At 43.9% G+C, this 24,907-nt stretch overlaps 1 protein-coding gene across 4 annotated transcripts; it reads left to right on the top strand.

Annotated features, from left to right (window-relative positions):
- On the top strand, positions 1-19,421 carry LHX9 (LIM homeobox 9). 4 transcript variants are annotated; one of them, XM_063114890.1, is made up of 6 exons: positions 1-28; positions 5,182-5,300; positions 7,288-7,490; positions 8,717-9,072; positions 14,935-15,137; positions 19,365-19,421. In XM_063114890.1, exons 1-6 carry the CDS (start codon positions 1-3, stop codon positions 19,419-19,421), a joined length of 966 nt encoding a protein of 321 aa, XP_062970960.1. The 4 variants fall into 4 exon arrangements, with proteins under 4 accessions (XP_062970960.1, XP_062970958.1, XP_062970959.1 ...); XM_063114888.1 differs by lacking the exon at positions 19,365-19,421 and adding an exon at positions 16,340-16,597; XM_063114889.1 differs by lacking the exon at positions 1-28 and having other exon boundaries at positions 5,127-5,300.
- The last annotated feature ends 5,486 nt before the right edge of the window (positions 19,422-24,907 follow it).

The following is a 24,907-nucleotide window of genomic DNA, read 5'->3' as shown; positions in this document are numbered from 1 at the left end:
ATGCTGAACGGTACCACTCTGGAGGCAGGTGAGTTCCGCGCCAGGTGCCGGCTCCTTTCCTCGGCCCGTTTTCTTGGAACGATTGTACTCGTGCACCGTGCGCGCGTCCATGCGCGTGTGCGCGCCTTCGCTGGGTGGGACGAAGAGGGGACTGTGTCTGTCTGAAAAACTCAACCCCACTTCGTAGGCTTGAAAACACGCAGCCTCGTTCGGAGTCTCCCTGCTTGTGCCTTTCTCTTGAGTGTCTCTGACTTTCCTCAGGACCCGGGCTCCGGGGCGCCGGGCGGAGGACACGGTGCCAGCGAGCCTAGAGCAGTGAGTGGCCTGGGGGATGCGCTCCGCACCCTCGGCGGGGCTGCTCGGGGTGTGTCCTCTCTGCAACCGATAATGGGCCGGGGGAGGAGGAAAAACACAGTTTCGCACCCGCGGAAGGCTTCGCTGGAGCCCGGCTTCACCCGCGTGTGTTTGTTCCACACTAAGCCGGCGCAGCCGTTTCGGCGCGTGATCTCAGCGGCCGCCTGAGCAGGGTGGGACTTGATTCCTGGGGGCCTGAGGGTCGACGGTGCAGCGAGTATCAGGTAAAACGGCTTCAGATTTCAGAAGGGCGATATTCTAGACTCGGCGGCAGCCCCGCTGGAGAACGCAGGGGCCACGGAGGCTAGAGGTTGGAAGGGAGTAAGCAGCTGGCGGGAGGGCGTCGGTGGGCAGAGAGCGCGGAAGGGCAGGGCCCTGGCCGGGGCATCCTGTGGTCTAGGGGCCCGCACAGGAGCGCAGCTGGGGCGCAGCCGCGGGCCCTTCTCCGGGCAGTCCTGCTCGCTCGGCCCCCGCTCCGCTAGGCTCGCTCCTATCTGTCTTGAGGGTGCCTCCGGAATAGGTGCGCCAGTGCGGCGGGGTCAGTCTGGACCTGCCAACCTCGGTGTTGGAGGAAGCTTTGCAAAAAGACAATCTGTCTCCACTTTCAAGAGAAAGGCCTCGGCGCCTCCCGGCCATGCGTTCACCTCCCACCCAGCGCAGGCGGGCATGCAGGGCCGGGTGGCACGACGCTGAGCGCGCGCTTCCCGGCCCCAAGACAACGCTGACTTGAGCACCGCCTCCCCCCCTCCCGGCCTTGGATGATACGACAGTGCCAAAAGCCGACACTGTTTCAAGAGCTGCACTTTTCAGACCAAAAAAAGCTGGCTCCTCCACCAGCTTAAAAGGGTCTGAAAGAAAAGTGACCCCTACCCTTCTAAGGCAAATTGGGGGCACAGGATCATGGCCTCCAAAATTCAGGTCTGAAGAGACCTTAAGTCATCTATGCTGTCAAGAGATGCACATTCGCTGGGCTATTTTCCTCTCTTGACCCCAAAGCCTCTGCTGCCCAGCCATGCATCCCCTCTATTTCCCCTCTCCTCCCCTCTGAGGAGCTCGATTTTCCCTAGCCCTTTGCCCAGGTTGACCTGCAGGAGCCCAGGACAAGGGCACCACCGACTCGCTGACCCTCATGGAGATTCCAGGATCCCGAACTCTCAATCCCAATTCCTCCTCCCGGCTGGAGTTCAGCCGCCCGCTTTGCTGAAAGCGGCAACAGTAGCGGGATGGGTGCTGGAGGAGCTGAAAGGGAAAGAGAGCTTAGTGCATTGCGTGGGCCCAACTGTGAGGAGGGCAGCGCCAGGCCAGGGATCTGCCCCATTGCTCCTGGTAGAGCTTTGAATTCAGAGGATACTCGAGATCCTATTCCAGGATGCAGGCCGGAGAGAGCCCCGTGCACCTGTCCCATTAAGCGAGGCTGGGGCTCAGCCCCAGGAACTGAAAAAAGCGAGCCCTTCAACTTTTATAGAACACTTGCGGGCCATTCAGCCCGGAGCTGGGAGAAGGGGGGAGGCTTCCTGTCTGCACAGCCTGGCCTCAGCCCCTCCTCGGGAGAGGTGAGAGGAGGCAGAACTACAAAGACGCTCTCCTTATTTAAAGTCCTCATGGTCCTTTGAGAGTGAGCAGGGGGGCCTCTTAGGCAATCTCTCGGGGGGTCCAAGTCAAAAAGATTAGGACACCCCAGGTCACACACCCAATTCATGGCGCATCCCCACCCCCCAACTCCCATGAGCTTCCTCCTTAGAAACTGGAGGCAGGTCTGGGCGGATGGGGAGCTATTTCCGCAGAACTAACGAGGACCTCCCAAACTCCAGCAGGCCCCCGCCCCACCCCCAGCTTTCCGCGGACTTCCTGCGTTTGCCGAGAAGGAAGAATCCTGGCAGTCCGCTTCTTTATGGGAAGTAGCAAAAGCCACTGGGTGCAGGAACCTGAATTTTATAAGAGAAAGCAGACATAGCTAGATTCAACTCAGAAGCTGATTGTAGAAGGTGCTCTGCGCTGCCTGTTCCTGATAGATGATTAACAAATGTGTGGAATGATGCATGCATGAAGGATTGGAGTGCTTACAGGACTTCCGTGCTTGGCTTCCCTGGAGACTCTTCACAAAATTCTGGTTTTTTCCGGGAGTTGTTAAACTTTCCCTTCATGCAGTTTCCAAAGTTTCATCTCCTGCAAGGAGGGAGTGGTGTTCTTGCGTTGTATGTTCTTGCTGAGCAGGATCAACATCCAGCAATAATCAAACCTAATTTCAAAAAGCCCCATTTGAGGGGTGGGGAGGGTTTAGCACAGAAACTAGACAAAGTTGAGATGGGATTGAGGTCCTGTGTTTACTTTTTGCTTGGAGCTTCCTTGGGTTAACTGACTGATGTTCTTAGACACCCCTTCTCTTTCTCCTGCTCCTCAGGCTCTGAGTCGGTTTAGCTGCTGGCTTGTGTGAAGGCAATCTGCCCCTTTGTGAGAGGACCTGCTGTCTGAAAGGGCCGCTGTCCCCAGTCCCTCCTTAGGGCCCTTCTCCTGTGCACGTGGATTTGAAAAGCTCATTGATTTCCATCCAAAGGAGCTAATTACATTACTTACAGTAAATAGCAGCCCTGCTGTCAGTGGTTGCCCAAGTGAAGGGAGGGGGTTGTCTCCAGCTTAGTTCACTTGATTGGCTTCATTTTTGTGTGAAATTGTGTTTTATGAGCTGTATTCTGGCACCCAGAGGACCTTACCAGCGTCCATTCTGCAAATGACATTGTTTTTGACCCTGAGAAAAAAGGAGGGGAAGCAGTGGAGTCTTGGGTTTCATGGAAGAGGTGACTCCAGCAGCCTCAGGAGGCGATGCTTTGGGACAGGAAGTCAGGGGTGCACCAGGGGTGGTTTCCTTTCTCTCTCCATTCCTGCCTTCCCTCCTTCCCTCCCTCTCTCCCTTGCTTCTCCTTTTTCCAGGTTTGCCCACAGTTCCATGTCGGGCTTCCCCGGGAGGAGGGAAGTGGGTGTGCGGCTCATCCGAGGTATCCAGGTTGTGTCAGGAAATAAGCACCGCTGTCCCCAAGAAGTGGGCGAGGAGCGGTGGGAAACTGATTAGAGGAGCAGAAGGAGCGAGAGCGCCCCGGGGTTCCTCCTGTGTCTGGGTCAAGCCGGGTGGGCTCTTGCAGTCGCGCGCCCTCGGGGACCTCTGGCTGTTTGAATGAATCGACAGCATCAGTGTACTGTGGACGCTTTTTAGTGGGGCCAAGGAGGGAGCCGCCGCTGACGGGAACAGAGGGGACAGAACAATCCCACCTCTTGTGAGGAGCGGATCTGCCCCTCCGCTTGTCCATTCTCACCTTCCCCGCTCCCCAGCAAGGAGCCCCTTTCACACCTTCCTAAGTGTGCTGTGCGTCCGGTTTTACAAGTCCCCTGTCCTGCCAGGTTAGTGGGAACAGCCCGCAACGGGCCCAACGTCTAGTCCTGGGGGGGGGGGGGGGCGAGCGCCAACCTCACCCGGAGTCCCGAGTCGCTGCCCGCCTTGACAAGTTTCAAATGGGACATTAGCATCTCTAGCAACTTTCCTTCAAACCTGAATCGGGTAAGAGATTAAACCACCCTATGGTCAAGGTTCTGTTGCAAATCGGTGCCTACAAGTCCACGCCCTGTCCCTTGCACTCTAATTTTTCAAAGAAAATCTTTTTGCTACAAGCAACCTCCAGACACGTGGGCTCTCCAGGCGCCTTCTTCACTTTTGAGAACTTTGCAGCACCTGGTAGGGTCGAGGGCCCTCAGCGAAGTGAGGCAGAAAGATGAACTGTCAGACAGAAAAGTGAGTTGGGAAAGGAGATGGGGAGCAGAGGGGCACAGCAGCCAAGTGGTCCAGTTTCTGCCAAATATTTGTTTTTCGGGCGACAGTCTTGTAGGCTGGGGACAAAAAAAGTCCATAAGGAGGAAACCCAAAGTTTGGAGGTGATGTTCCATGAGTCCTGATCTTGAACTCTGATCAAATAGACCGGCTCTCAGCCTCCTGCGCCAGGGCGGGGACAGGCAGGGCTCCCTTTCCCCTGTGAAACGTGACCGCTGGGAACGTGTAAGGGGTGCGCGCGCGCGCGTGCTGCGGGGAGGCAAATGCCCCCTGCTCCTGCCTCCCCTCCCCTCTATCCCCCACCCCTTTGTAATGTTTGTCCCTGCTTGCCCATCACCAGGGGGTTGAGAGGAGGATGACAGGTCTTTGTTGTCTGAATAAAACTCCGTGGCAGCTCCAGGGAGCGAACTCCTCCTACTAAATTATCAAAAATGGGCTGGCTTTAGTCTCTTAACAAATTGGACACAGCTCAGGCAGGAGCAGTCCCCAATCCAACTTACAGGCACTGCGAACTTGCAAGCAGCCAGGGACCGCTGAAAATAGCACTTCTCTCTGTTTCTTTGTGTCCACAGCTATTTTCTTCCTCCAGCAGATTTTGTTGTGCTCCCCCCACTGCAGTCGTTTCCCATTAGTAACTCGATCTCTCGGAACAGCCAGGCTCGCCTTCCTCGCCTCCTTTCCGCCGCGCCCGTGTTTGTTTGTCCTCAGCACATCTCCTGGGGGCCGCTGGGGCTCTTTTTTTTTTTTTTTTTTTCTTTCCTTTCCTCTCCCCTTTCGCCTATTCCACCCCAGCCCCACCCCCGAGCAGACCGGTTTCCACTCTGTCCGCCTCTTTCTGCTTCCCTCCGTCTCTGCCCTCTGTCCCCGAGCGTCTCTGCGCTCCTGCACCGCGCAGCCCTCGGCAGCCCCTTTTGCTCGCTCACTCGGATGAGCTGAGAGCCCCGGGCGTGTGTATATGGAAATAGTGGGGTGCCGAGCAGAAGACAGCTCGTGTCCTTTCCGCCCCCCAGCCATGCTTTTTCATGGGATCTCCGGAGGCCACATTCAAGGCATCATGGAGGAGATGGAACGCAGATCCAAGACCGAGGCCCGTCTGGCCAAAGGCGCCCAGCTCAACGGTCGCGACGCGGTAAGCGAGGGCCCCTGCGAGGCGGCAGCCAGGCGCTCGCGCGCTGTGTCTGAGCCGAGCCTCGATTCCCTCACTGGTCGGCAGGGGTTGGGGCCGGCGGATTGTAGGGACGCCCGCTTGAGGCTGGCGGGTGGGCCCTGTTTCTGCCACGAAATGTCCACACCACTGAGACGCGCGCTGGCTACCTCCTGTGGCAGCTGTTCCCGAGCGAGCGGGGCGAGCCAGGAGTGGGAGGAGAGGGCACCCTCTGCTGCAGACCCCAAACTCGGGTCTCCCGTACCCCTTGACTTCGGGGAGCCTCTCCAGCGAGGATCGGTAGCCCCGAGGGCAAACTGGGCGCAAGGAGGACAGCTCGCAGCGGAGGCGTCCGGGCCGAGCAGGAGCCCCGGTGGCCTTAGTCTCTGGGCCTGGTCGCCGGACCTTTGGAGTAGACTCGGACGCACCTGGGTCACCTCCCATGCTCCGGACGCTCAGGGCTCGGCACCCCTAGCCCAGCGACGTTCGGGGTCTCTGGCATCCCGGCTCAAGTCCGTCTATCTAGACAGGACTGCGTTTAGCTCCTGGGCCGGGCGAGTGTCATGTGCAGGCGAAATCAAATAAAAAATGCGGAGCAGCGCGGTACCCGGGCCAAACGCAGGAACTTTCTAACCCTTAAATGATGCACGGCTAAAGCTGTGACTGCTGTTCATAACCGTCAAAGTCATGTTCTCTTAATAAAGAAGGCCAGTTAGTGATGCGAGTGCTTCCCTTTCCCACTTACAAGCGGGACGAGAACTACAGAAGGCTCCGGAAATGATTTCAGCCGAGCAGGGCTGTGTGTACGTACGGTCCTTTGGTGTCACACCGGGAATGGCAGCGCAGACTAACTCGGACACTGCTCTGCTCTGGCTGCTGGGCAGCAGTTTGGGCAGCGCCAAGTAGCCTCACTGGTGGATGTGTCTGCGTTTTCCGTATTAATTCAGTGTGGGCCCCTGTTCGCAGTAGAGGGCAAAACTTTACTTTTCCAAGCGCTCCAAAGTGTCGTAGGGAAGCCCGACCCATTTCTGTTAGTTTTGAGGGAAGCGTCCAGCACTTAACTTGTTCCCTTTGGTGGTCATACTAGTCAAAAACAAGAAACGGCAACCCACACCCGGTTTCGCGGCGGGGCTGGGCTAGTCAACGTGAGGTTGTCCGTTCTCGGTCGCGTCGGTGGGGACCCAGGCAGAAAGCTTAACGTGGGCACTAAGCAGATTTTCAGGACAAAGATCTGTTGCATATGTTGATTGCAGGGAAAGGGGACTGTGCAAAGAGAACCGGACAACAGACTTGGGGAACAGCAGGTTTACACCCTTGCTGGGAACAGGACAATAGCTTTTAGATTTAGCAACAGCAGGATCTGTCAGATACATCTCAATGAAAACAATATCGACCGAATTATGAGCTCAGGTATAATCTCTCCCTTGCTTTTGATTTCAACTCTGCTCATAAGAATTTAGAGAAACAGAACTGCCGTATTGTCTGTTTAAAAACAATCTGGACTGCTTCCAGTTTCTTTCCAGTCCCCAACAACAATTTCCGTCGTTTTATTTGGTGCGCATTGAAAGCCACAACTTTTAGCTTGGAATTATTGAAATTTGGGACCGCCACCTAACTGCAGTCAGTACGTTGGCAGTCCTTCTTAAACGAGGTCTTTAGGTTAGTAGTCCCAAGAGGACGCGAACGCGGCTTCCAGCAGACACGCCAGAAAGAGAGGGAGCCGCAAAAAAGAGAAATGACAGACGTCCCCCGACGTCTGCCTTTGCGCTGCGGCCCCTGCCCTCGCCCGCTCGCCGCGCGCTCGGGGCTCCGCTGCCCGGGAGGAAGCCCGCGCTGTGCAGCGCCGCCGCGCGCCCTCCCAGCCTTGCGGAGTGCCTGCCTTGCAGGGCATGCCGCCGCTCAGCCCCGAGAAGCCGGCTCTGTGCAGCGCCGCCGCGCGCCGTCCCAGCCGTGCGCTGTGCTTGCCTTGCAGGGCATGCCCCCGCTCAGCCCCGAGAAGCCGGCTCTGTGCGCCGGCTGCGGCGGCAAGATCTCGGACAGATACTACCTGCTGGCCGTGGACAAGCAGTGGCACCTGAGGTGCCTGAAGTGCTGCGAATGTAAGCTGGCCCTCGAGTCCGAGCTCACCTGCTTCGCCAAGGACGGTAGCATTTACTGCAAGGAGGATTACTACAGGTAGCCCCCGCTCTCCACTTCTCACGCCTCGGTACCCCTGGCAGGGCCTCCTGGCCTAGACCAGAGTCTGCCCCTCTTCCTCCCACCCCCAATCCCACTTTTGCCCCTTCGGTGTACGGTTATCATTCCCAAGACCAGGGGAGTCCGCTGCATACGCCTTCGAGCTCAATGCCTCGGACGGTGGGAGGGACACCCAAGGCCTGCAGCGCTCCCTGCACTTCGCAGCTCCGTGGGCCGAACCCGGGGAAGTCCCGGAAAGAATACACGGACGTGTCTCCGTTAGCGGAGACGTGAGCGTTTTATGTGTGTGGTTTTTTGTTTTGTATTTGGTGTTTTTTTGTTTGTTTTTTTCCGCTTACTACGAACCGGGCGAGTTCCACGCCTTGGAACTGAACTGGTGGCCCGGGCAGCAGCAACCAGGTGTTAGGTGTTCGAGTGGGTGGCAGGAGACCTTGTAAATGACTGTGAAAAGGAATAAACGCCGTTGCAAAACCCAAGCCACTCAGTTCAGTGTTCCCTTGACGGTTCGGTAGAACCGTGTCCGCTGGCTTGGAGAGAAAACTCAGCGGCAGGCGTGTTTGTTGGTTCTTCCCGGTTCTGTCCCTGGACTGGGAAGGACAGAATTATGCGCAGCTGACCTAGCTCGGCTCTCAGCTGAAGCAATCGAGGCGGCTAAAAAGGAATAACCTTTCCTATACAGAATTGTCATTTTCTGGGGCTGTTCTGTCTGAATGATGCTTTCGTGCACACGCACACATTCGGAACAATTCCTTCCTTCATTCATAGAATATTTTGTAATCGATTAATATTCTAGCGCTGTGAGTTAGCAAGGAAAGGTTGGTTTCTTTGCTTTTTTTTTTTTTTTTTTTTTTCCCCTTCCTTTTTTGGCGGCTAGCTGGCACAGGGGTCCGAACCTTTGACCCTAGTGTTATGACACTGTGAGCTAACCCGCCAGCTCCTTTTTTTCCTTTTAACCTTTCTTTACAGAGAAAGAAACTGAGACTTAGTTGCCCGATTCTTCCGACTTTAATGTAAGGATTCCTTGTCCTGGTTCATCAGGTCAATGTGCAAATAAAATTAATGTCAAAGTGGGCACCGTGTCCCGTCCTCCCGAATCCCTCCTAGGTCTCAGACTTGGGCCACTACAGACCACGTCCAGGTGTCGCGGGTGGGACATGGCCCTGACTTGCTTCAACCAGTACCCTGACTGGACAGTTTCCTTCCAGAAGGTTCTCTGTGCAGAGATGTGCCCGCTGCCACCTTGGCATCTCCGCCTCCGAGATGGTCATGCGCGCCCGAGACTCTGTCTACCACCTGAGCTGCTTCACCTGCTCCACCTGCAACAAGACTCTGACCACGGGCGACCATTTCGGCATGAAGGACAGCCTGGTGTACTGCCGCGCCCACTTCGAGACCCTCTTGCAAGGGGAGTATCCGCCGCAGCTGAGCTACACCGAGCTGGCGGCCAAAAGCGGCGGCTTGGCCCTGCCTTACTTCAATGGCACCGGCACCGTGCAGAAGGGGCGGCCTCGGAAGCGGAAGAGTCCGGCGCTGGGAGTGGACATCGTCAATTACAACTCAGGTGCGCCCCTTCCCTCCTCCGCCCCCCACCCCCGCGCAGCCCCGGCCTCGGCAGCCCAGAGGAAGGTTCCACAGAGTTCCTTCGCCATCCAAAGTGTGGCTGCAAGAGGGTGCATTGCCCAACATGCGCCCTTTCATTCTGAAAGAAGAGAGGGAGAGGCAGAGACAGCGCTTTATTTAGGTTGTGGCAAAAAACACATTCATAACCAGGGCACTGTAGTGACTTCTCCCAAACAGGCAGAGCCAAATCCTTGTTGCCCATTAGTTAATGAGCCCATTAGTTTCTGGCTCCCAGTTGGAGCAAAACAGCCCCAGGGCAGTTCCTTTGTGGAAGCCGAATTATAGATCCTGAAGGAGGTTTTCCTAAATACCGAAGGAAAAAAAAAAAAAAACAACCCTTCAGTGTTCAACCCCAGTCTGTCTAGAGGGGGCAGAGGCTGTGGTCACCAGCCCAAAGTTAATCAGGAACACAGTTGGCAAGAGTGTTGAAAAACTGAATCCCTGATCTTGGCGAAAAGCAGCTGTAGGGTGGGAATCACTTTCCACAGCTGAGCTGGCCTATGCCTCTCTAGGTCAGGGTATTCATCCAGCCGCCCATTCCCTGTATGCTAGACCATCCAGGCATCCAGCCCCCCTGCCAACTGAAGGAACCCGCAGGTCAGGCCCTCTGGAGAGGCCTAGTGGTATCTCAAGCCACCTGTCTGTCTTCCACCAGCCTTCTTTTTAATTAAAAAAACGCAGGCAATAGGCTGAGAGCACACATTCTCCCTTGCTTTGTGGAACACACCTATCATTTATCAATCTCTTACACTTAACCCATCAACTTCTCGTCGTTGGTAGCCTGCCCCACTTCTTATCCCCCTAGTGAGGATGGTGACAGGCCCTGCAGATCATAGTCTAACTCTGAGCAGGACAGAAGCTCTTCTTGTGAGTGCCAGCCACTGGGGAAAAGGGGTTTCAGAAAACCCTGGCTAATTTTGGAGTAGCCTAAGGACCTTAACTGCTCTAACTTTCCATGCCCTAGCCAGTCCCAGCTAGGAATCTCAGCAAGCAGGAAACTCAGGCCACGGGAGACCATTCTGTTTTAAGGGACCTTGTGGCAACCCTAATCTATTACCATGAGCACCCCAGATACCCAGCCAAAGAATGGACACCTCAGAGCACAGATCTTGCCTGTTTTTCTCTTTCAGTCTCCAGTGCCTGGTATGGTGTCTGATGTTGGTGATCAATGGTAGAGGACGTGTCCAGCCAGTTAAGTGATTTGTCCAAGGTCACACAGCTAGTGTGATCGTGGGAACTAAGAGTGCTGCTCTGAGTCAAGAGTTTTCTGGGGAAGACATGCAGGATGAACAGGTGCTCCCCCAGCCCTCTGCTAGGCTCTCTCCTGGGGTTCTCAGCCGGCTGATCTAACTGAAGAGGATGAATCCATTCTGGGGCACCACAGGGAGAATGGGGATTGGGGAGCCCAGTGCAACTGCACTTGCCCCTAAGGGGTTCATGCCAGGGCCACTGGATGTAGAGAAAATAATCAGCAGCTCACTACAGACACCACCAGGCTGGTTTATGTGAGGGCAGCAGGTACAGCCCCAGGGTTTGCCAACCTTTGGCAGTGGACTGTGCCTTTGCACTTGCCCTTGCTACACTGGGGTGGGAGCTTTGGTTAGGGGCCACTTTGCCCAGTGGCACTTACTTCATCTCCTTTAATTCATGGTCCCTGGGGCAGGAGAGGCAGGGCACTAATTGTTCTTTATTAATAGAAGATGACATCGGAATCTCAAGCTATTCACCGAGGCCCTAATGCCCTAATTAGAGAGAGAGAGAGAGAGAGGAGAGAGAGAGAGAGAGAGAGAGAGAGAGAGAGAGAGAGAGAGAGAGAGAGAGAGAGAGAGAGAGAGAGACCCCCACTCAGACAACCAGCAAGTCCTTTGGAGAGAGGGAATCCCTCATCTCTGAGAAAATCCGGAAGGGTGGAGATTTCTAGCCAAACAGGGGCAAGCCTGACTTTTCCCTTGTTAATTTAATCTAATTAGCTAAATTTGATTTTGCCTTGGATCTTACTTTATGTTAGAAAGATCCAAGGAGCTTGAAGGACAGTAGAATTTAGCTTCTCTTACTTCTCCGAAGAGAACTAGGAAGTACAAATCTGTTCCTTAAAAGAATGAAAATCTTCTGAGCCATTTAGGCCTTTAGTTTGCAAATTAGTCCTGCTACAAATTCTTGAGAAAGTTGATATTGTCTTGCTCAGGAAGGAGGGAAATTTGCTGAGTCCCTCCTTCCGCAGCAACCCAAAGAGTTTGTATAAAGCACCACTATAGACTGATGCCTCTTAATTAACATCCACTCCATTTTTTCTGGACTTTTCCCAGAGATTCCAGTAAATAGTATATATTTCTTTAAGATCAAATGAAAATAATCCAGAGGAATTGGTTTAACGATACCTGACCAGAAATCAACCCAACATCTAAAAAAGTGTTTATGAATCTAATGCCAGTTTGTTACAAAACTAGGGGAAAAACGCTTCATCAAATTAATGACATGTTAAAATATAGAAAATAAAATGAACCCACAGTTTAATTCATTATTTTAGCCTTCTTTGGATTTTATATTGCCGTCTCTGCTTAAATGTAAACAAATCTCATAAAGGGTAATGTTGATACTAAAAATGTAATTTACACAGTAATGTGTTTTTAAAAATATTTATACAAAACAAGTTTATAATTTGAAGACTCCAGAGAAGATGTGAAACTTGGTAAAGTTCAGTCAGTGCTTAGGCAAATGCCTTTTAATGAGAATATTCCTAATTTTGTTTTATCTTTGTACAAATTAGGCTGACTTGCAGAAAGAGACATAGAAAATGTATCTGAAATGCTGTATTGAAATAAAGCCCTCCAGAAGTAAGAAGAAAATTTAGTCTAAGACAGGCATCTCCTATTTGGGTAATTTAGCATTGATTGAGAGACCGAATTTTTGCCACTTCTCAAAATCTCCTTTCCTTAGGTTCTTTCGTCCCATCCAAACTTCTAAGGCTCCTAGTTGTTGTTAAATTAGCCTGTCACTGACCCCTAGTGGTCTCCCTGGAATCAGTTAATTCTCAGAATGTCACACTCCTTCAGAACAGAAACTCACTTTAGGATAGGTGACCACCTTGTAAGTGACTGAAAATAAAATATTTGGATCTTCTCATTAACTTTATAATGCTAGATGTGAACTGACAGCTAGAAATTTAAGACAGTTTTAAGAGAGTTATCATTTCATCTCATAATTTGGAGGGGGTGAACCCCTAAAGCTTTAGAAATAGATCGTGGGGAAACAATCATTTGCAAGGTTACGTAATGCATTTGCAGTTAAACACAAATAATTTAGGAATGCACCGAATCACTCTGTAGAGGAAATAAATTTCTCTACTAAGTTGCAAAATATAAGTGATAACATAGTCATGGGACAATTATATACAGTAATATCTGTTTAATGAAGACCTGACAATCTATCTCCTGACAGACTGAATTGTGTATTTTATGTGAAAACAAGTCCTCTAATTGTATTTAATGCACTAAAATGATTTGCTGAGTTTTAAATCAACAATAATGGATATAGAGTGTATATTCAGGGAAGTAATTTCATCAAATCTTAGTACGATTATTTTTCATAAACTTCATTTTAAGCACTAATGATTACATAGTAAGGTTGGAAATCATATTCATTTTTAAGAAATATTACCTTTAGGTGGAGAGGAAATGGCTAACAGCATTATTTAAAAACCAAGTTAAGTCTTCTCTCCCAAGTGCAATATTCAATTTAATGTGTAGTTACACATTACTCACATATAACAGGAATGAAATCTTATCTGAAGAAGCCTCCAATGACTAACGTGTACCTCTCTGACCATTTTGTTGTGGGCCTATTTATAATCTAGTTGTGAAATATGGCTCAGTTTACTGGAGATAAGTATAGTTTTATAGTAGGTCATGAGATGCTGTTGCATCCATTTGAGGATATGAAAGTGCAATCCTGTAGAATATTTGAACTTGGCATATCCCCACTGGGCTGAAATAGGATAAAATGTAAAGCATTTTCTCTGTGTTATCTCTGAGTATACGTTACCCTTTCTGGCAGTGTTTAAGAAACCTGTGTTCAACATTTGAATGTATATATCTGAATTGAATTCCACTTCAGGCTGATTTGACTTTGTATTTTATTGTTGAAAGGGTTCAAAATCTTGATTGAATGCTTCTTGAGCTCCTTGCCTTGTGCTGGACTCAAGGGATCCAAAGGTGAATATGATATAATTTTTTCCCTCAATGAACTCAGCTGCTCTTTTGCCAAGTGTGTCCTTCAACTTACATGTCTTCTGAAAATACAAACAAAGGAGACATTAGTTCATGCCTAGTCTGGTAACATGAGGGAGAATTTCTTGTTAAATGAGTTTTGTATGTGGCTGACCTCTTGATAGATGACTGTAAAACTTCTGTGTTTCTGTATGTATGCCGATTTGCTGAATATATATGCTGATTTGCTGAATATTTTTTAAGAAGTAATCTAACCAGAGCATAGCACGCAGATAACATTTTATCAAGCAGAATGGAAAAGCTCATATTAAGAGATGCCTCACTGTTGTTTTGGGGTTTTGTGGGGTTTTTTGTCTTTTTTTTTTTTGTCTCTTTGTTTTTAAGATCCTGGTTTCTTTTCCCCGAGTGATATGATTGGATTGATTTTAGATCTTCTACTATAATGCACTGAAATGCAGGATGATCAGATATGAATATACATCAGATAAATATCTGAAGAAAGGGTTTAAAGAAAAAAATTGCCATGACCTTTTATTTGTGATGTTGGCTGAATCAGTGAATATTGAGAAAAATGTTTAAATTTTGTAATTATATTTTCTCCACAGAGCCAGTAGATTACTGGAAATGACCTTTTAAATGTGCGGCTTTACATCTTGGTGATAACTTTCTGGCTGGCTTCAAAGGCTGGGTTGTTTTGCCCTTGGTGCTGAGGGAGGCTTTGCAAGAGAAGAGAAGATGCCACCCTCTCTCTCTGCCAGGCCGGCCAGGGGCACAGCTCGCATCCCACTCACACATGTCCAGAGCAAAAAGGGCCAAGATCTGAACTTAGAAATAACCATTGTCATTGGCTCTCAACTATGAGCTGTGGGGAGTGCTTCAGGCATGATCTGAGTGGAGAGAAGTCTGGGCTCAGTCTCTTGCAGAAATACTTATTAAGATAACCGCAAGGGAAAATGTTTTCTTCCTGGTATAGCCCTATGTTAACCAGATATAGCTAAAAGCCCTTAAGAAATAATATTCTTATAATTACATAAGAAGTTGCAACTTTTAATTTTCTAACTTCTTTCCCTTTTCCAGTCACTTGCTAACTTTTTCCTGGTTGAGAAAGCTCCAGGAATATGAGAAAAGGCTAAAAATTGGAACCGACAGCTTCTTTAGTTGGTGGGCTCTCAGAAACTTTCAGACTTGGAAGAGCTGAAATATTTGTTTGCCACATCCCTCATGACAAAAAGCAACGCCTTCAGATACTACATCTCATTCCAGAAGTACAGACAAAATGTAGAGTCTTAAAAAACTTTGTGTGAGGGTGGTGGCAGGGTGTTGATATGCATAAATATATTAGAAAAGTTTCCTTCATTTCACCCTTGGAGGTTTCTCTCACTCCCACTTCACTATTTAGAGTTTATTCATCTTCCCCAATTTTTCTAGTATTGAGCAAAAGACAGGATACTGCCCACAATTGGATAGATAGCCTTTTTCACTGTTGTTTTATCATCATAGTAGTATCCCACAGCCTGCCATCATTTCAGCTAATGCAGTCTGCACTGAGCAGCTGTCTGTCCCCTCTTCCACAACAGGTTGTAATGAGAATGAGGCAGACCACTTGGATCGGGACCAGCAACCGTATCCACCCTCGCAGAAGACCAAGCGCATGCGAACCTCCTTCAAGCACCACCAGCTTCGGACCATGAAATCCTACTTTGCCATCAACCATAACCCAGATGCCAAGGACCTCAAGCAGCTTGCCCAGAAAACAGGCCTGACCAAAAGAGTTTTGCAGGTAAGACACCTCCATCATTGGCTGTGCATACATCTCCCTTCCTCTCACCAGTAAAAGTAGTTCTCTTCCTTGATTAAAGTGATTCAGATACGTCCTATGCTGCTTCTTATTAGTTTATCTGAGTTATCTCCCTAAAGGGACTTCCTGGAGGGTGCTCATAGAGAGACTTGGGTCTTTCTAAGTGCAGCAACATTCTCCCTACAGATGGGGAGATGGGTCCTCCAAACCAGCACAGCTCGCCTCACTGCTGTGCAAATGCGAGTGATGTTATTTAAACAAGTCATGGCTCTAGACATTTCCATTCACATTAGGCTCAGTGCACAGACTTGTGAGGGACCCGCTGGCACTGTCTTACTTCAGCAAACTCTTGACAGTCTCACTCACATGCTCTGACCTTCCAAATTCACGTGGACCTTTTTTCCCAACTCCTGAAAAGCCAAAAATATGGTTAGTGTCCTGGCAACTAATTGGAGCAAGTATTTTCCCATCTTAACAAACCATAGTTAAGAACTAAACCCTGGGAGTTAGTTCTGCTGTCCAATTGCTTCCCTAAACTCATCATGGTAAGAATACACAACTAATAAGATTATAATAGGTGGCTGTGAGTCATCTGTGACCCTCTCCCACTTCTCAGTGAGAGCAGTTATTTTTAATTTCACTGACGTCTCAGGCCGATTGGAGTCTGTGGCACTGGGGGAGTTTTCCTATGTGAAGAATACACACCTCGTGTCAGACTCGTGACTAGCTTGAAGTCCGTTTTAATGATGTGCATTTCTACGAGCGGTTCTTACTTTGCCATCCATGCTTTCAGGGGCCCTGCCTCCCCCATTCTCAGAAGACAACAGTTGAGGAATCGGGGTGCATTTCCCCGCTTTATCTCTGTGCCTTCATTTCCACGGTGTCCCCCCTTAGCATCAGTTGTCCCAACTGCCACTTGATCATGCTTGGGGGGAATATGTGCAGTTCAGAGAGAATAAACCTATAGTACTACTTACATCGCCCTGTTTTGAAAGAAAGAAAGAAAGAAAAAGAAAGAAAGAAAGAAGAAAGCCCTTTCCCTTCCAAGAAAAACAATTATATTTAAAAGGAGAAAAAAAATATATATATATATATATATTAAAAAAAAAAAAAAAAAGGAGCGAGAAAGCAAGGAAATATAAAAATCAACCTCGGTAAAGAAATCAATTGGGATTGGTTTGCAGGTTTGGTTCCAAAACGCTCGGGCCAAATTCCGAAGGAACCTTTTGCGGCAGGAGAACGGGGGTGTCGAGAAAGCTGACGGCACGTCACTTCCGGCCCCGCCCTCCGCAGACGGCGGCGCGCTCAGTCCACCCGGCACTGCGACCACTTTAACAGACCTGACCAATCCCACTATCACTGTAGTGACAGCCGTGACCTCTAACATGGACAGCCACGAATCTGGAAGCCCCTCACAAACTACCTTAACGAACCTTTTCTAACATTGGTTTTTTGTTTTGTTTTGTTTTGATTTTGTTTTTGTTTTTTTAATTCTTCCTCTTCTTTTTATTACAATTCTAATTATTATTATTATTTACAAGATTTTTTTTTTTTCTTCTAACCCACAAAATATTGGGGAAATAAACATAACAGCTTGGTGTGTAGCATCTGCAGCCACTTGGCCAATGAGTTTACAGTATTGTCTCCTTTAAGTGAACATATTTTGTCTACAAAGTGTATTTGGAATTTTTTCTTGAATTAGGTCTTTCAGTTGGTAAGGGAAGTTTTTGAATCATTCCAATAAGTGCCTCTTAAAATTGTATGTTACTTATTTCCAGAGTCTCCAACAAAAAAGAAAATTGAGTGGTAATATGCTGGGCAAAGAAAATGATTAGGTTAATAAAGAACCAGATAATTAAAGACTTATTTTTAAAATCTTGCAATTGTATATGTGATTCTTGGATTTTGAAAACTTCGCATTTTTAAATTTTGAAACTGCAAAAATGTTTTGAGTATTCCTATTTCTTACCTGAATTGTTAATTCAAATAAGGAATATGATTAAACAAAAGAATTAACTATATCAATTTTAAATAGTAATGATTAATTAGTTGGGAAATCTATTTCCTTCTCTTAGGGACGTACGATCCCCCAAATTTTTACTAAATTATTTGTTTTTCAACATTTGGAAAAAACTTAAATTCCACACAGAATTCGAAATTCTATACTTTTAACCTCCTAAAGCTAAAAAAGTAATAGCTCTGACACGATTCTTTCTTTCTTTTTTTTTTTTTTTCCTTTGGTGGCTGGCAATGGGGACCCTGTGACCTCGGGCTTACAAGGCTGTGCTCTAACCATTGAGTAACTGGCCAGCTGCAAACCATTCTGTCTAAATTACTTCCTCCTCCCCCCAGGGAAAATGGAAATAAGCAAAATATAATTTTTTAAGAAGTAAAAAATCGGTATAGTTTAATTCCTAGCTCTATTAATTGGCTTCAGCCGTACCATGATATTGTCTCTGGCATTATATATGAATAATGGTTTTTAAAAACCCAACTTAGACTAATACCAACAATGAGAATTCTTTGGTTTTGTTTTGTTTTATTTTATATTGGCACAGGCTGACTTATGTGTCAAAAAAACTTTTCTGACGTTAGAGATTTGGAGTTAGTCTTAAAGAAGATAAACTCAGAAGCCTTGTGGATGCTGATCTGAATATATTTCCTAGTTTACAATAGCATTTTTTTTTTCTTCTAATTTAAGCTAAAATCTTAATGGTCTGGGCAGTGGTGAATGTTCATCTACATGCTTCTGTTGTAGTTCAATACCAATTAGATTGTGGATTTCCTAAAACAAAAACACAAACAAAAACAAAACAAAAAAGTCAAGATATATGTCTTGCTTTAGTGGATTGTTAAGAATAACTTTGCACATATTTTCCACTTTTTGGACCCCTTAAATCTCCTCTGATGGTCTAAGTGGCTATTTAATAGATTTTAAAGGTGTCCTTCTGGCTGTATAAATGTGTGGTTACATATTGACAGTTCACTGCCCACATTAAAGTGCATTATTGTAACTTTTGCTCAGGGTCTTTAGAAAATTAGCACAGAAAGTAGCTTATTTTTTAAAAAAAAAATATGATGGAAGATAAGTTAACACTGTAACAGAAGAAAGGTGTGATTGCCATTATATATTTAGCAAGTGTGGTTATCATCTTCTATGGAGCTTAAATCTTGACTTTTCATATTTCTAATACATTTTGGGCATTTACCACTAACCAGACCAAACAACCTTGGTAAGGCTGAGATCTTATTAATACACTTTTACAGGTAAAATATTGATACTTATAAATTTTGTTCTTTGACAGAACAATATATGGTACTATAGATCTACTTTATTAAGTAGACTAATTATAACTCAGTTTTCCTATGTGCCTTATGATATAACTTGGAAGTAAGTTTGTGAAAAATCAGGATATATGTGTTGTTTGTTAAATTAACTGTTTTAAGCCCTTTTGACACCTCACTAGTTTTGTACTGTTTTACCTCTTATTTCTGAAACTCTTTTTATGGTGTATCCTGTTAGAGAGGACAAACATGTCATAGAAAGCAGTTGTGCACTCTTTCAAATATAGTTGATAAATTCAATAATCTTATATATTGAGCTTCGTGTTTATAGTACAGTAAGTGGTCTAGCAAAATTGTCCATGTTTCTTTGTTTATTGATAAATGCGTTGTATAGAAACTATTTCCCCTAAATATTTATGGACCAAACAGTTGTGATATATCCTATTAAATTTGTGTGAATAAACCATTTTGAATCTAAGGAGTTTTATTTCCTATCAGTTTTATTTAAGTTTTAACTATACTAGTGTGTTTTCCATATCTATATGTAAAAGCTATAAAAATGGTAATAGAAAAATTTTTTAAATATTCAAACATACATATAGTTTTCAGATTTCCAAACATCTGATTCATAGTAAATGTACACACCATTGCATATGAAATGTAATTCAAGCTAGAATTTACCTTTTAATGTATTTGCTTATAATAAAAGTAATGCCCCACTGATTTGACTCAGTCCAATTTTTAGAATAAAAAAAGATAGTTAGCAGATAAAGTTATTGCATGAAAAGAAACCCTAAATATGATTAAGATTTAATATTAGGTATATTGAGCACAAATGGATATTTGTAAATCTAAATAGAATTGCAGACCCCTAAAAGCCAAGTTGCTCTGTAGTTAATAAATTGTCACTATGATTTTTTTCAGGGAGAACAAATCTTGGGGCATTACAGCCAAACATCCCGACGTTTGAAAATTCCCTAAAGTATTAAAAGAAGGGGAAAAGTTTGATCGGAAATCCACTGCAGAGAAGACAAAGACACTATTAGGTTATGATAATCAATAATCATACATTTAAAAATTTATTGAGCCAAAAAAAAAAAAAAAAAAAGAAGAGAGGAGAGAGACTTAAATGTCATTTACTGAATGTTAACAAAACTTTTTGTTCTTTATGGTGTCTAACACAAATGAAGGCTTAAAATTATGTGGTTTATAACAAAATTAAATAAACCTTGTATAAACCAGAGCAACCTGGCAGTAATATGCCCACCCCACATTTGAAGAAAATTATTATTGAAAAAAGATCCCACACATTTGTCAAACACAAACAGTTGTAAAAGAAAGTCCCAAAACATTCATTTCACCTGCTTGCTAATGTGTGTTAGTCCTATCTGTTAATGGCATTTTCTAATTGTAAATTCAAAGAAAAACTATGACTCATTTAAGAGTATAGGGATCAAACCCCAGTAATTTTAGTAGTATTGTTTATTTCTTCCTTTTTAAACAGAAATTTCTGCATGCACTTTTACATCTGTCACCTCTAGTGTACATCTCTGTATAATGACTTATCTTTGCTGTTTCTTGTATGATAAATAGCTTTCACTAATAAACATTTTATTTGATGCAAACATAGTTAACTTTATGTTAAACACATACTGTTGAAATTCATTTTGAACACTGTCTTAAAGAGGCAGCACAGTACATGTACAACTCATTATACTTAGGAAAAAATCCAAACAATATAATGAGGTTAAATTCTGGTAGTCTAGGATGCAATTACTTACTTGGTTTTTAACTTTTCAGACTTATTTTCATTTGTTGTATTTAATTGACACATGTACTAAAAATACAAAAGCAAAGTAAACCCAAATTACAGCAAAAATAAACCTCAGAATAAACTATTCTGTAAAATTCCAGCAACGTTTTTAGATCATTGGGGTAAAATTTATAGATTCTCTACGAGTTTACATGTTCTCTATGCAATGAGCAAATTTATTGAAGTATACAAATATGTTCTGAACTATGAAAAGCTCTGATCTTTGTGTAGTTCAAGTTACATATGATATTACAAACAAAGGAGCAGGTAGAAAGAAAAACAAATATTTAGTAATGAGGTTTTTTAATTGTTAAAGGGAATATTTGAAGAAAGAATTTTTTAATTATTCCTATTTAGCTGTATATCCAAAGCCTATGTTAAACAAATTAACATATAAAATACCTTCCAGAAAATTTTTCATTATGATGAAATTTTTATTATAGACAAATGAACCCTATGTAAATGATGTAACTTTTATGAATAACAGACATTAAATATTTCACTTACATGTGTTCTCAGAACTTTGAATGTTTTCTTAAGTGCTTTCACTTCTTGAATACTAAAAAAGAAAAAAAATTTAAAAAGAGACAGCAACTTACTACTAATAAAAAAAAAGCAATGCACCGTGACAAGTAGACTATTTTGAGTGATCTTGAAACATGTTGGTTTTGTCAGTAACTTGAATGTTTATGCCTCATTGAAACCTCATCCATGGCTGAAGCAACTTAAATAGATTTTCCAATACATTTCCAGCCAGTTTATTCAAATCCATGTCCTACAGCTTCGCCTTCTTTCTCTGTTCTGTCACCTATGGCAGTTTCATATAGAAATATTTTGAAACCTCGCCTGGTTTTACAGACCTTTAAATATTTGTCTGGGATGTGACATGCGGGAAGAGACAAAGAGGGAAAGGACATCACTGAAATTAGACGTCTGAAAAAAATAATACAAATTGAAAGAGGCACATTTTTAAAAAGTAAAAGAAAGGAGCACTAATTACGTGAGTGGGAAGAGAAAAAAGCACGTGACGCAGAGGTGGAAGGTCGAGCACCTGCAGTCTTCGAGTCTGGGCGACTGCACACGGTTGCTTGGTGGGACAGAAAAATATGGGCTTCTTAGTTGGGAGCAGGGAACTAAATTTCCATAGCTTCCACCTCCCAAATGCCTGGATAGTCTAAGTTCTGGCAAATTGATCTTGGGCAAACAAAGCTTGACTGAGAGCCTCTGTGTGCTTTGATTGAACAGCCAGCCACCTTAATGCTGACTGACACAGGGGACAGGTTTTTGATACCTCAAGTAATGATAAAACTCCATAATGAAGGACCCTAAGCAAAAACCTTCAAAACCTTGGTGATTTTTCATCACCTAAAAAGTGAATAGCTTTACTTAACAAAATTCCAGTAAAATCTATTGTACATTCTTTTACAATAATCATTCTTTGGAGTCAAAGCATGTTTCTGTTAGTCACATATAAATATCATCTCATTTTCTGTTGCAGTATGAGCAGCAGAGGTGTTGGGGTAGAAAGTTTTAGAAATGGGAAATTCTGGAATGGAAATTTAGAGTCATGTCATTCTAGGCTCTTAAAGAGAATATTAGGAATAACACTGGTTGTTATAAAAAAATTATAAACACCTAATTTTGTATGGAGATTTGCTGTTTAATTTTTAACTATGTTATAAACAAAGCTAGCTTTTCTTCTAGAGAGTTTGTGTACTTTAGAGGCAATTCAATACCTTTTACATTTTCCAGTCTCTAGACACCAGGATAAAATAAAGACACTAAGTCCAAACTGAATGTCATTGTATTTTCTTTGAAACCATACATATAGATAAACTCTGGATTGGCTTTTTGGATCTATTTTCTATTTTTAGTAATTGGGAATCAACTCGGAATATTGAAAAATAATAACCATCTGATGTAAAGCCAAAGTTCTTTGCTTTACAGCCAATGTCAAAAATAGGGAGTTATTTTCTTTATGGTTTGCTGTTGACTTTAAACATTTTTATAATGCCTAACCTGCCTTTATAATATTTTTTTCCCAGAAGAATATTACAATTTATCTTATATTCAAAATAAGTTATAATAATTCTAACTTAATATATCATTCTAAATGCCCTCTGGGAAGATTTCCATTTTTTTAAAAAAAACCTGGTTCTGTAGCAAAGAAAAGAAAAAAAATTCAGAATTGTGCTTGATACTCAAGGAAAGATCTATGAATATTGATATAAATAGCAATATTTCCATAATTAAATTTCTGTTTAACTTTATTGCAAAGTAGATATTTTTATCTAACATCACTCCCCATTTGCAACATTTTTCTGTGAATATAAATATAGTTGACTCTCCCTTATCATGTATCACATCAACAAGTTCTCTTCCCTTGGGTTATTCATTTTTGCTTCTTTGCATTTACATTTTACCTTGTGCTGAAATAACAAAAAGCTGGCAAAAAGTTCCAGGTATTAGCCATATGTAGAAAGTTCCTGGTGTGCATTTCTGTGTACTTTTTTCTCACATATTAGAATTGTTGGGAACGTTTTTTTCCATTGGAACTTCCTGTTTACATCTTGCATGATCTTATAATCTGAAGAGTAACTCGATACCTTTTATGGTTACTTGAAAATAAAATTTATTACCTATAAGACGCTTCAGTCTTTGTTGCCTCATATTATGCATGAGTATATTAATTTTTTCTGTATTTTCACACTGAACCAGAAAGTATTAACCTGAGAGGATATCTAAGTTGTTATTTATGACAAACATACAGAGATGAAGAAATTCAAAAGTGAGATCATCTTTACTTAATCATTGTCGTTCTGCTTTTTTCCTTTTCCAAAGCAGCAAAAATCGTGAAGAACTATCAGCTTTATCTCTGACATTCAAGACTTTTGACAGATTGCATCACTTAAAGTTATATTTATTATTCAGTAAACTTTAATTCTATAGAATAAATGCCCTTTATGAAATGTGATTTTTGAAAAGCACAAAGGTGTTTTGGGATTTTGGGCAGCTGAAGCTGTTTGAATTCTGCAGAGTAGTTTTTCAGAGGAAGAATATATTTTAAATATAATATTTGTAGCATTTTCCCTGACTGACCTAGATGCTGTATAGGATTTTTAAAGAGCTACAAAAACCTCCAAAATGTTATGAAATAAATAATTAAGTGATGGTATTTTTCTGTAACATAAATGGAAACAATTCATTTTATAAATACAACTACATAATCACTTTATTATTTGAGTGCAGATCTGAGATTTCCTCCTGGTATATGTTAATGACAAGGAGATGTTTATATTTCCAAGTGTTCTGATATAGCTCTCTGTTCAGTTTTTTTAAAATTCAGCATCATAAACATGTGTGTGCTTATATGTGTTCTATATTTTTGTTCTAACACCCATGAAAAGATATATGCTTTTAAGAAAAAAAGGTTCATCTATTTTAAAACCAGTTTGTAATTAAAAGCAAAACAAAAAGGCAAAATAATGGCAATGTTTCTTCCGCTGAGATATTATCATAGGTCGATGTTTTGTTAGCCGAAAACGAGGCTATGCTCCCAAAAGCTCCCTGCAGATGCAATTGTGTCTTTCTAGCTTCTATGGAGGTTACTGTCTTCAGTGAGCTTGGTCATAACTTTGCTTTTAACTGGAATCATGTTGCCGTTTTGAACTTTTCTGTCCAACAAGTTTGACTAATGCTTATATTTCAACATAAACAACCACAACAAAAAAGGCAATTTTTGTTGGAATGAATAGTTTAATTTACTTCATCTATTAAAAGAGCCATAGTAGAAACAAAAGGTTCTTTCACAATTCAAAGAGTATATTTTGGCTTCAATTGAACATTATTATTCTGTTAAAGTGTCTGGACCTCAATGAGCTTATTAGGAAATATTAAGTATAAATGTATTGATCTATTCATGTATATGTATACATAAGTATCCACTATGGTATACTAAGTGTGCATACAGTAGACCCCTCATATCCATGAGGGATATGTTCCAAGATCCCCAGTGGATGCCTGAAACCATGCATAGTACTGAACCTTATATATGAGTATATTATGTCTTTTCTTTCCTTATTAAGTCGAGAACTTTCACCTTTTCACTGAAAGGAAGCACTGGCTCCTTTTTGGCATATCCAAATTGTCAACATCACTACTCTTGCACGTTGGGGCTACTATCAGGTACAATAAGGGTCACTTGGACAGAAGCACTGCAATACCAAGACAGTCAGTCTGATAACCAAGACAGCTGCTAGGGGACCAATGGACGGGTAGCATAGACAATGTGGATAAGGGGCACAAAGGATGAATCATGTGCCAGGCAGGATACAGTAGAATGGTGCAAGATTTCATCAAACTAGTTGGAACAGCACGCAGTTTAAAACTTATGAATTGTTTATTTCTGGAATTTTCTGTGTAGTATATTCAGACCGCTGTTGACTGGGTAACCGAGTAACTGAAACCATGGGAAGCAAAACTGTGGATCAGGGGGACCACTGTAGTGTATAACAGATAGAGCTAGACCCCCAGGCTTACCAAGAGATTTTTAACCATATACGCAACTTTGGTAGCCTGAATACCTAACTATTAAATGTTGAATTATGAAGCACTGGTATCAACACTAAGTTTTTCTATTTTTCTAGAGTACCTT

This window comes from Cynocephalus volans, chromosome 11, assembly GCF_027409185.1.
Source record: "Cynocephalus volans isolate mCynVol1 chromosome 11, mCynVol1.pri, whole genome shotgun sequence".
Classification (NCBI taxonomy): domain Eukaryota; kingdom Metazoa; phylum Chordata; class Mammalia; order Dermoptera; family Cynocephalidae; genus Cynocephalus; species Cynocephalus volans.
This window is presented reverse-complemented; position numbering and strand designations above follow the sequence as displayed.

Bases quoted from the DNA above. Each gene is read 5' to 3' on its own strand.
- LHX9 (XM_063114887.1), top strand. From the start codon at position 5,127: ATGGAAATAGTGGGGTGCCGAGCAGAAGACAGCTCGTGTCCTTTCCGC. The intron at 5,301-7,287 runs GTAAGCGAGGGC...CTTGCCTTGCAG, and splicing joins AGCTCAACGGTCGCGACGCG to GGCATGCCCCCGCTCAGCCC. The intron at 9,073-14,934 runs GTGCGCCCCTTC...CTTCCACAACAG, and splicing joins CATCGTCAATTACAACTCAG to GTTGTAATGAGAATGAGGCA.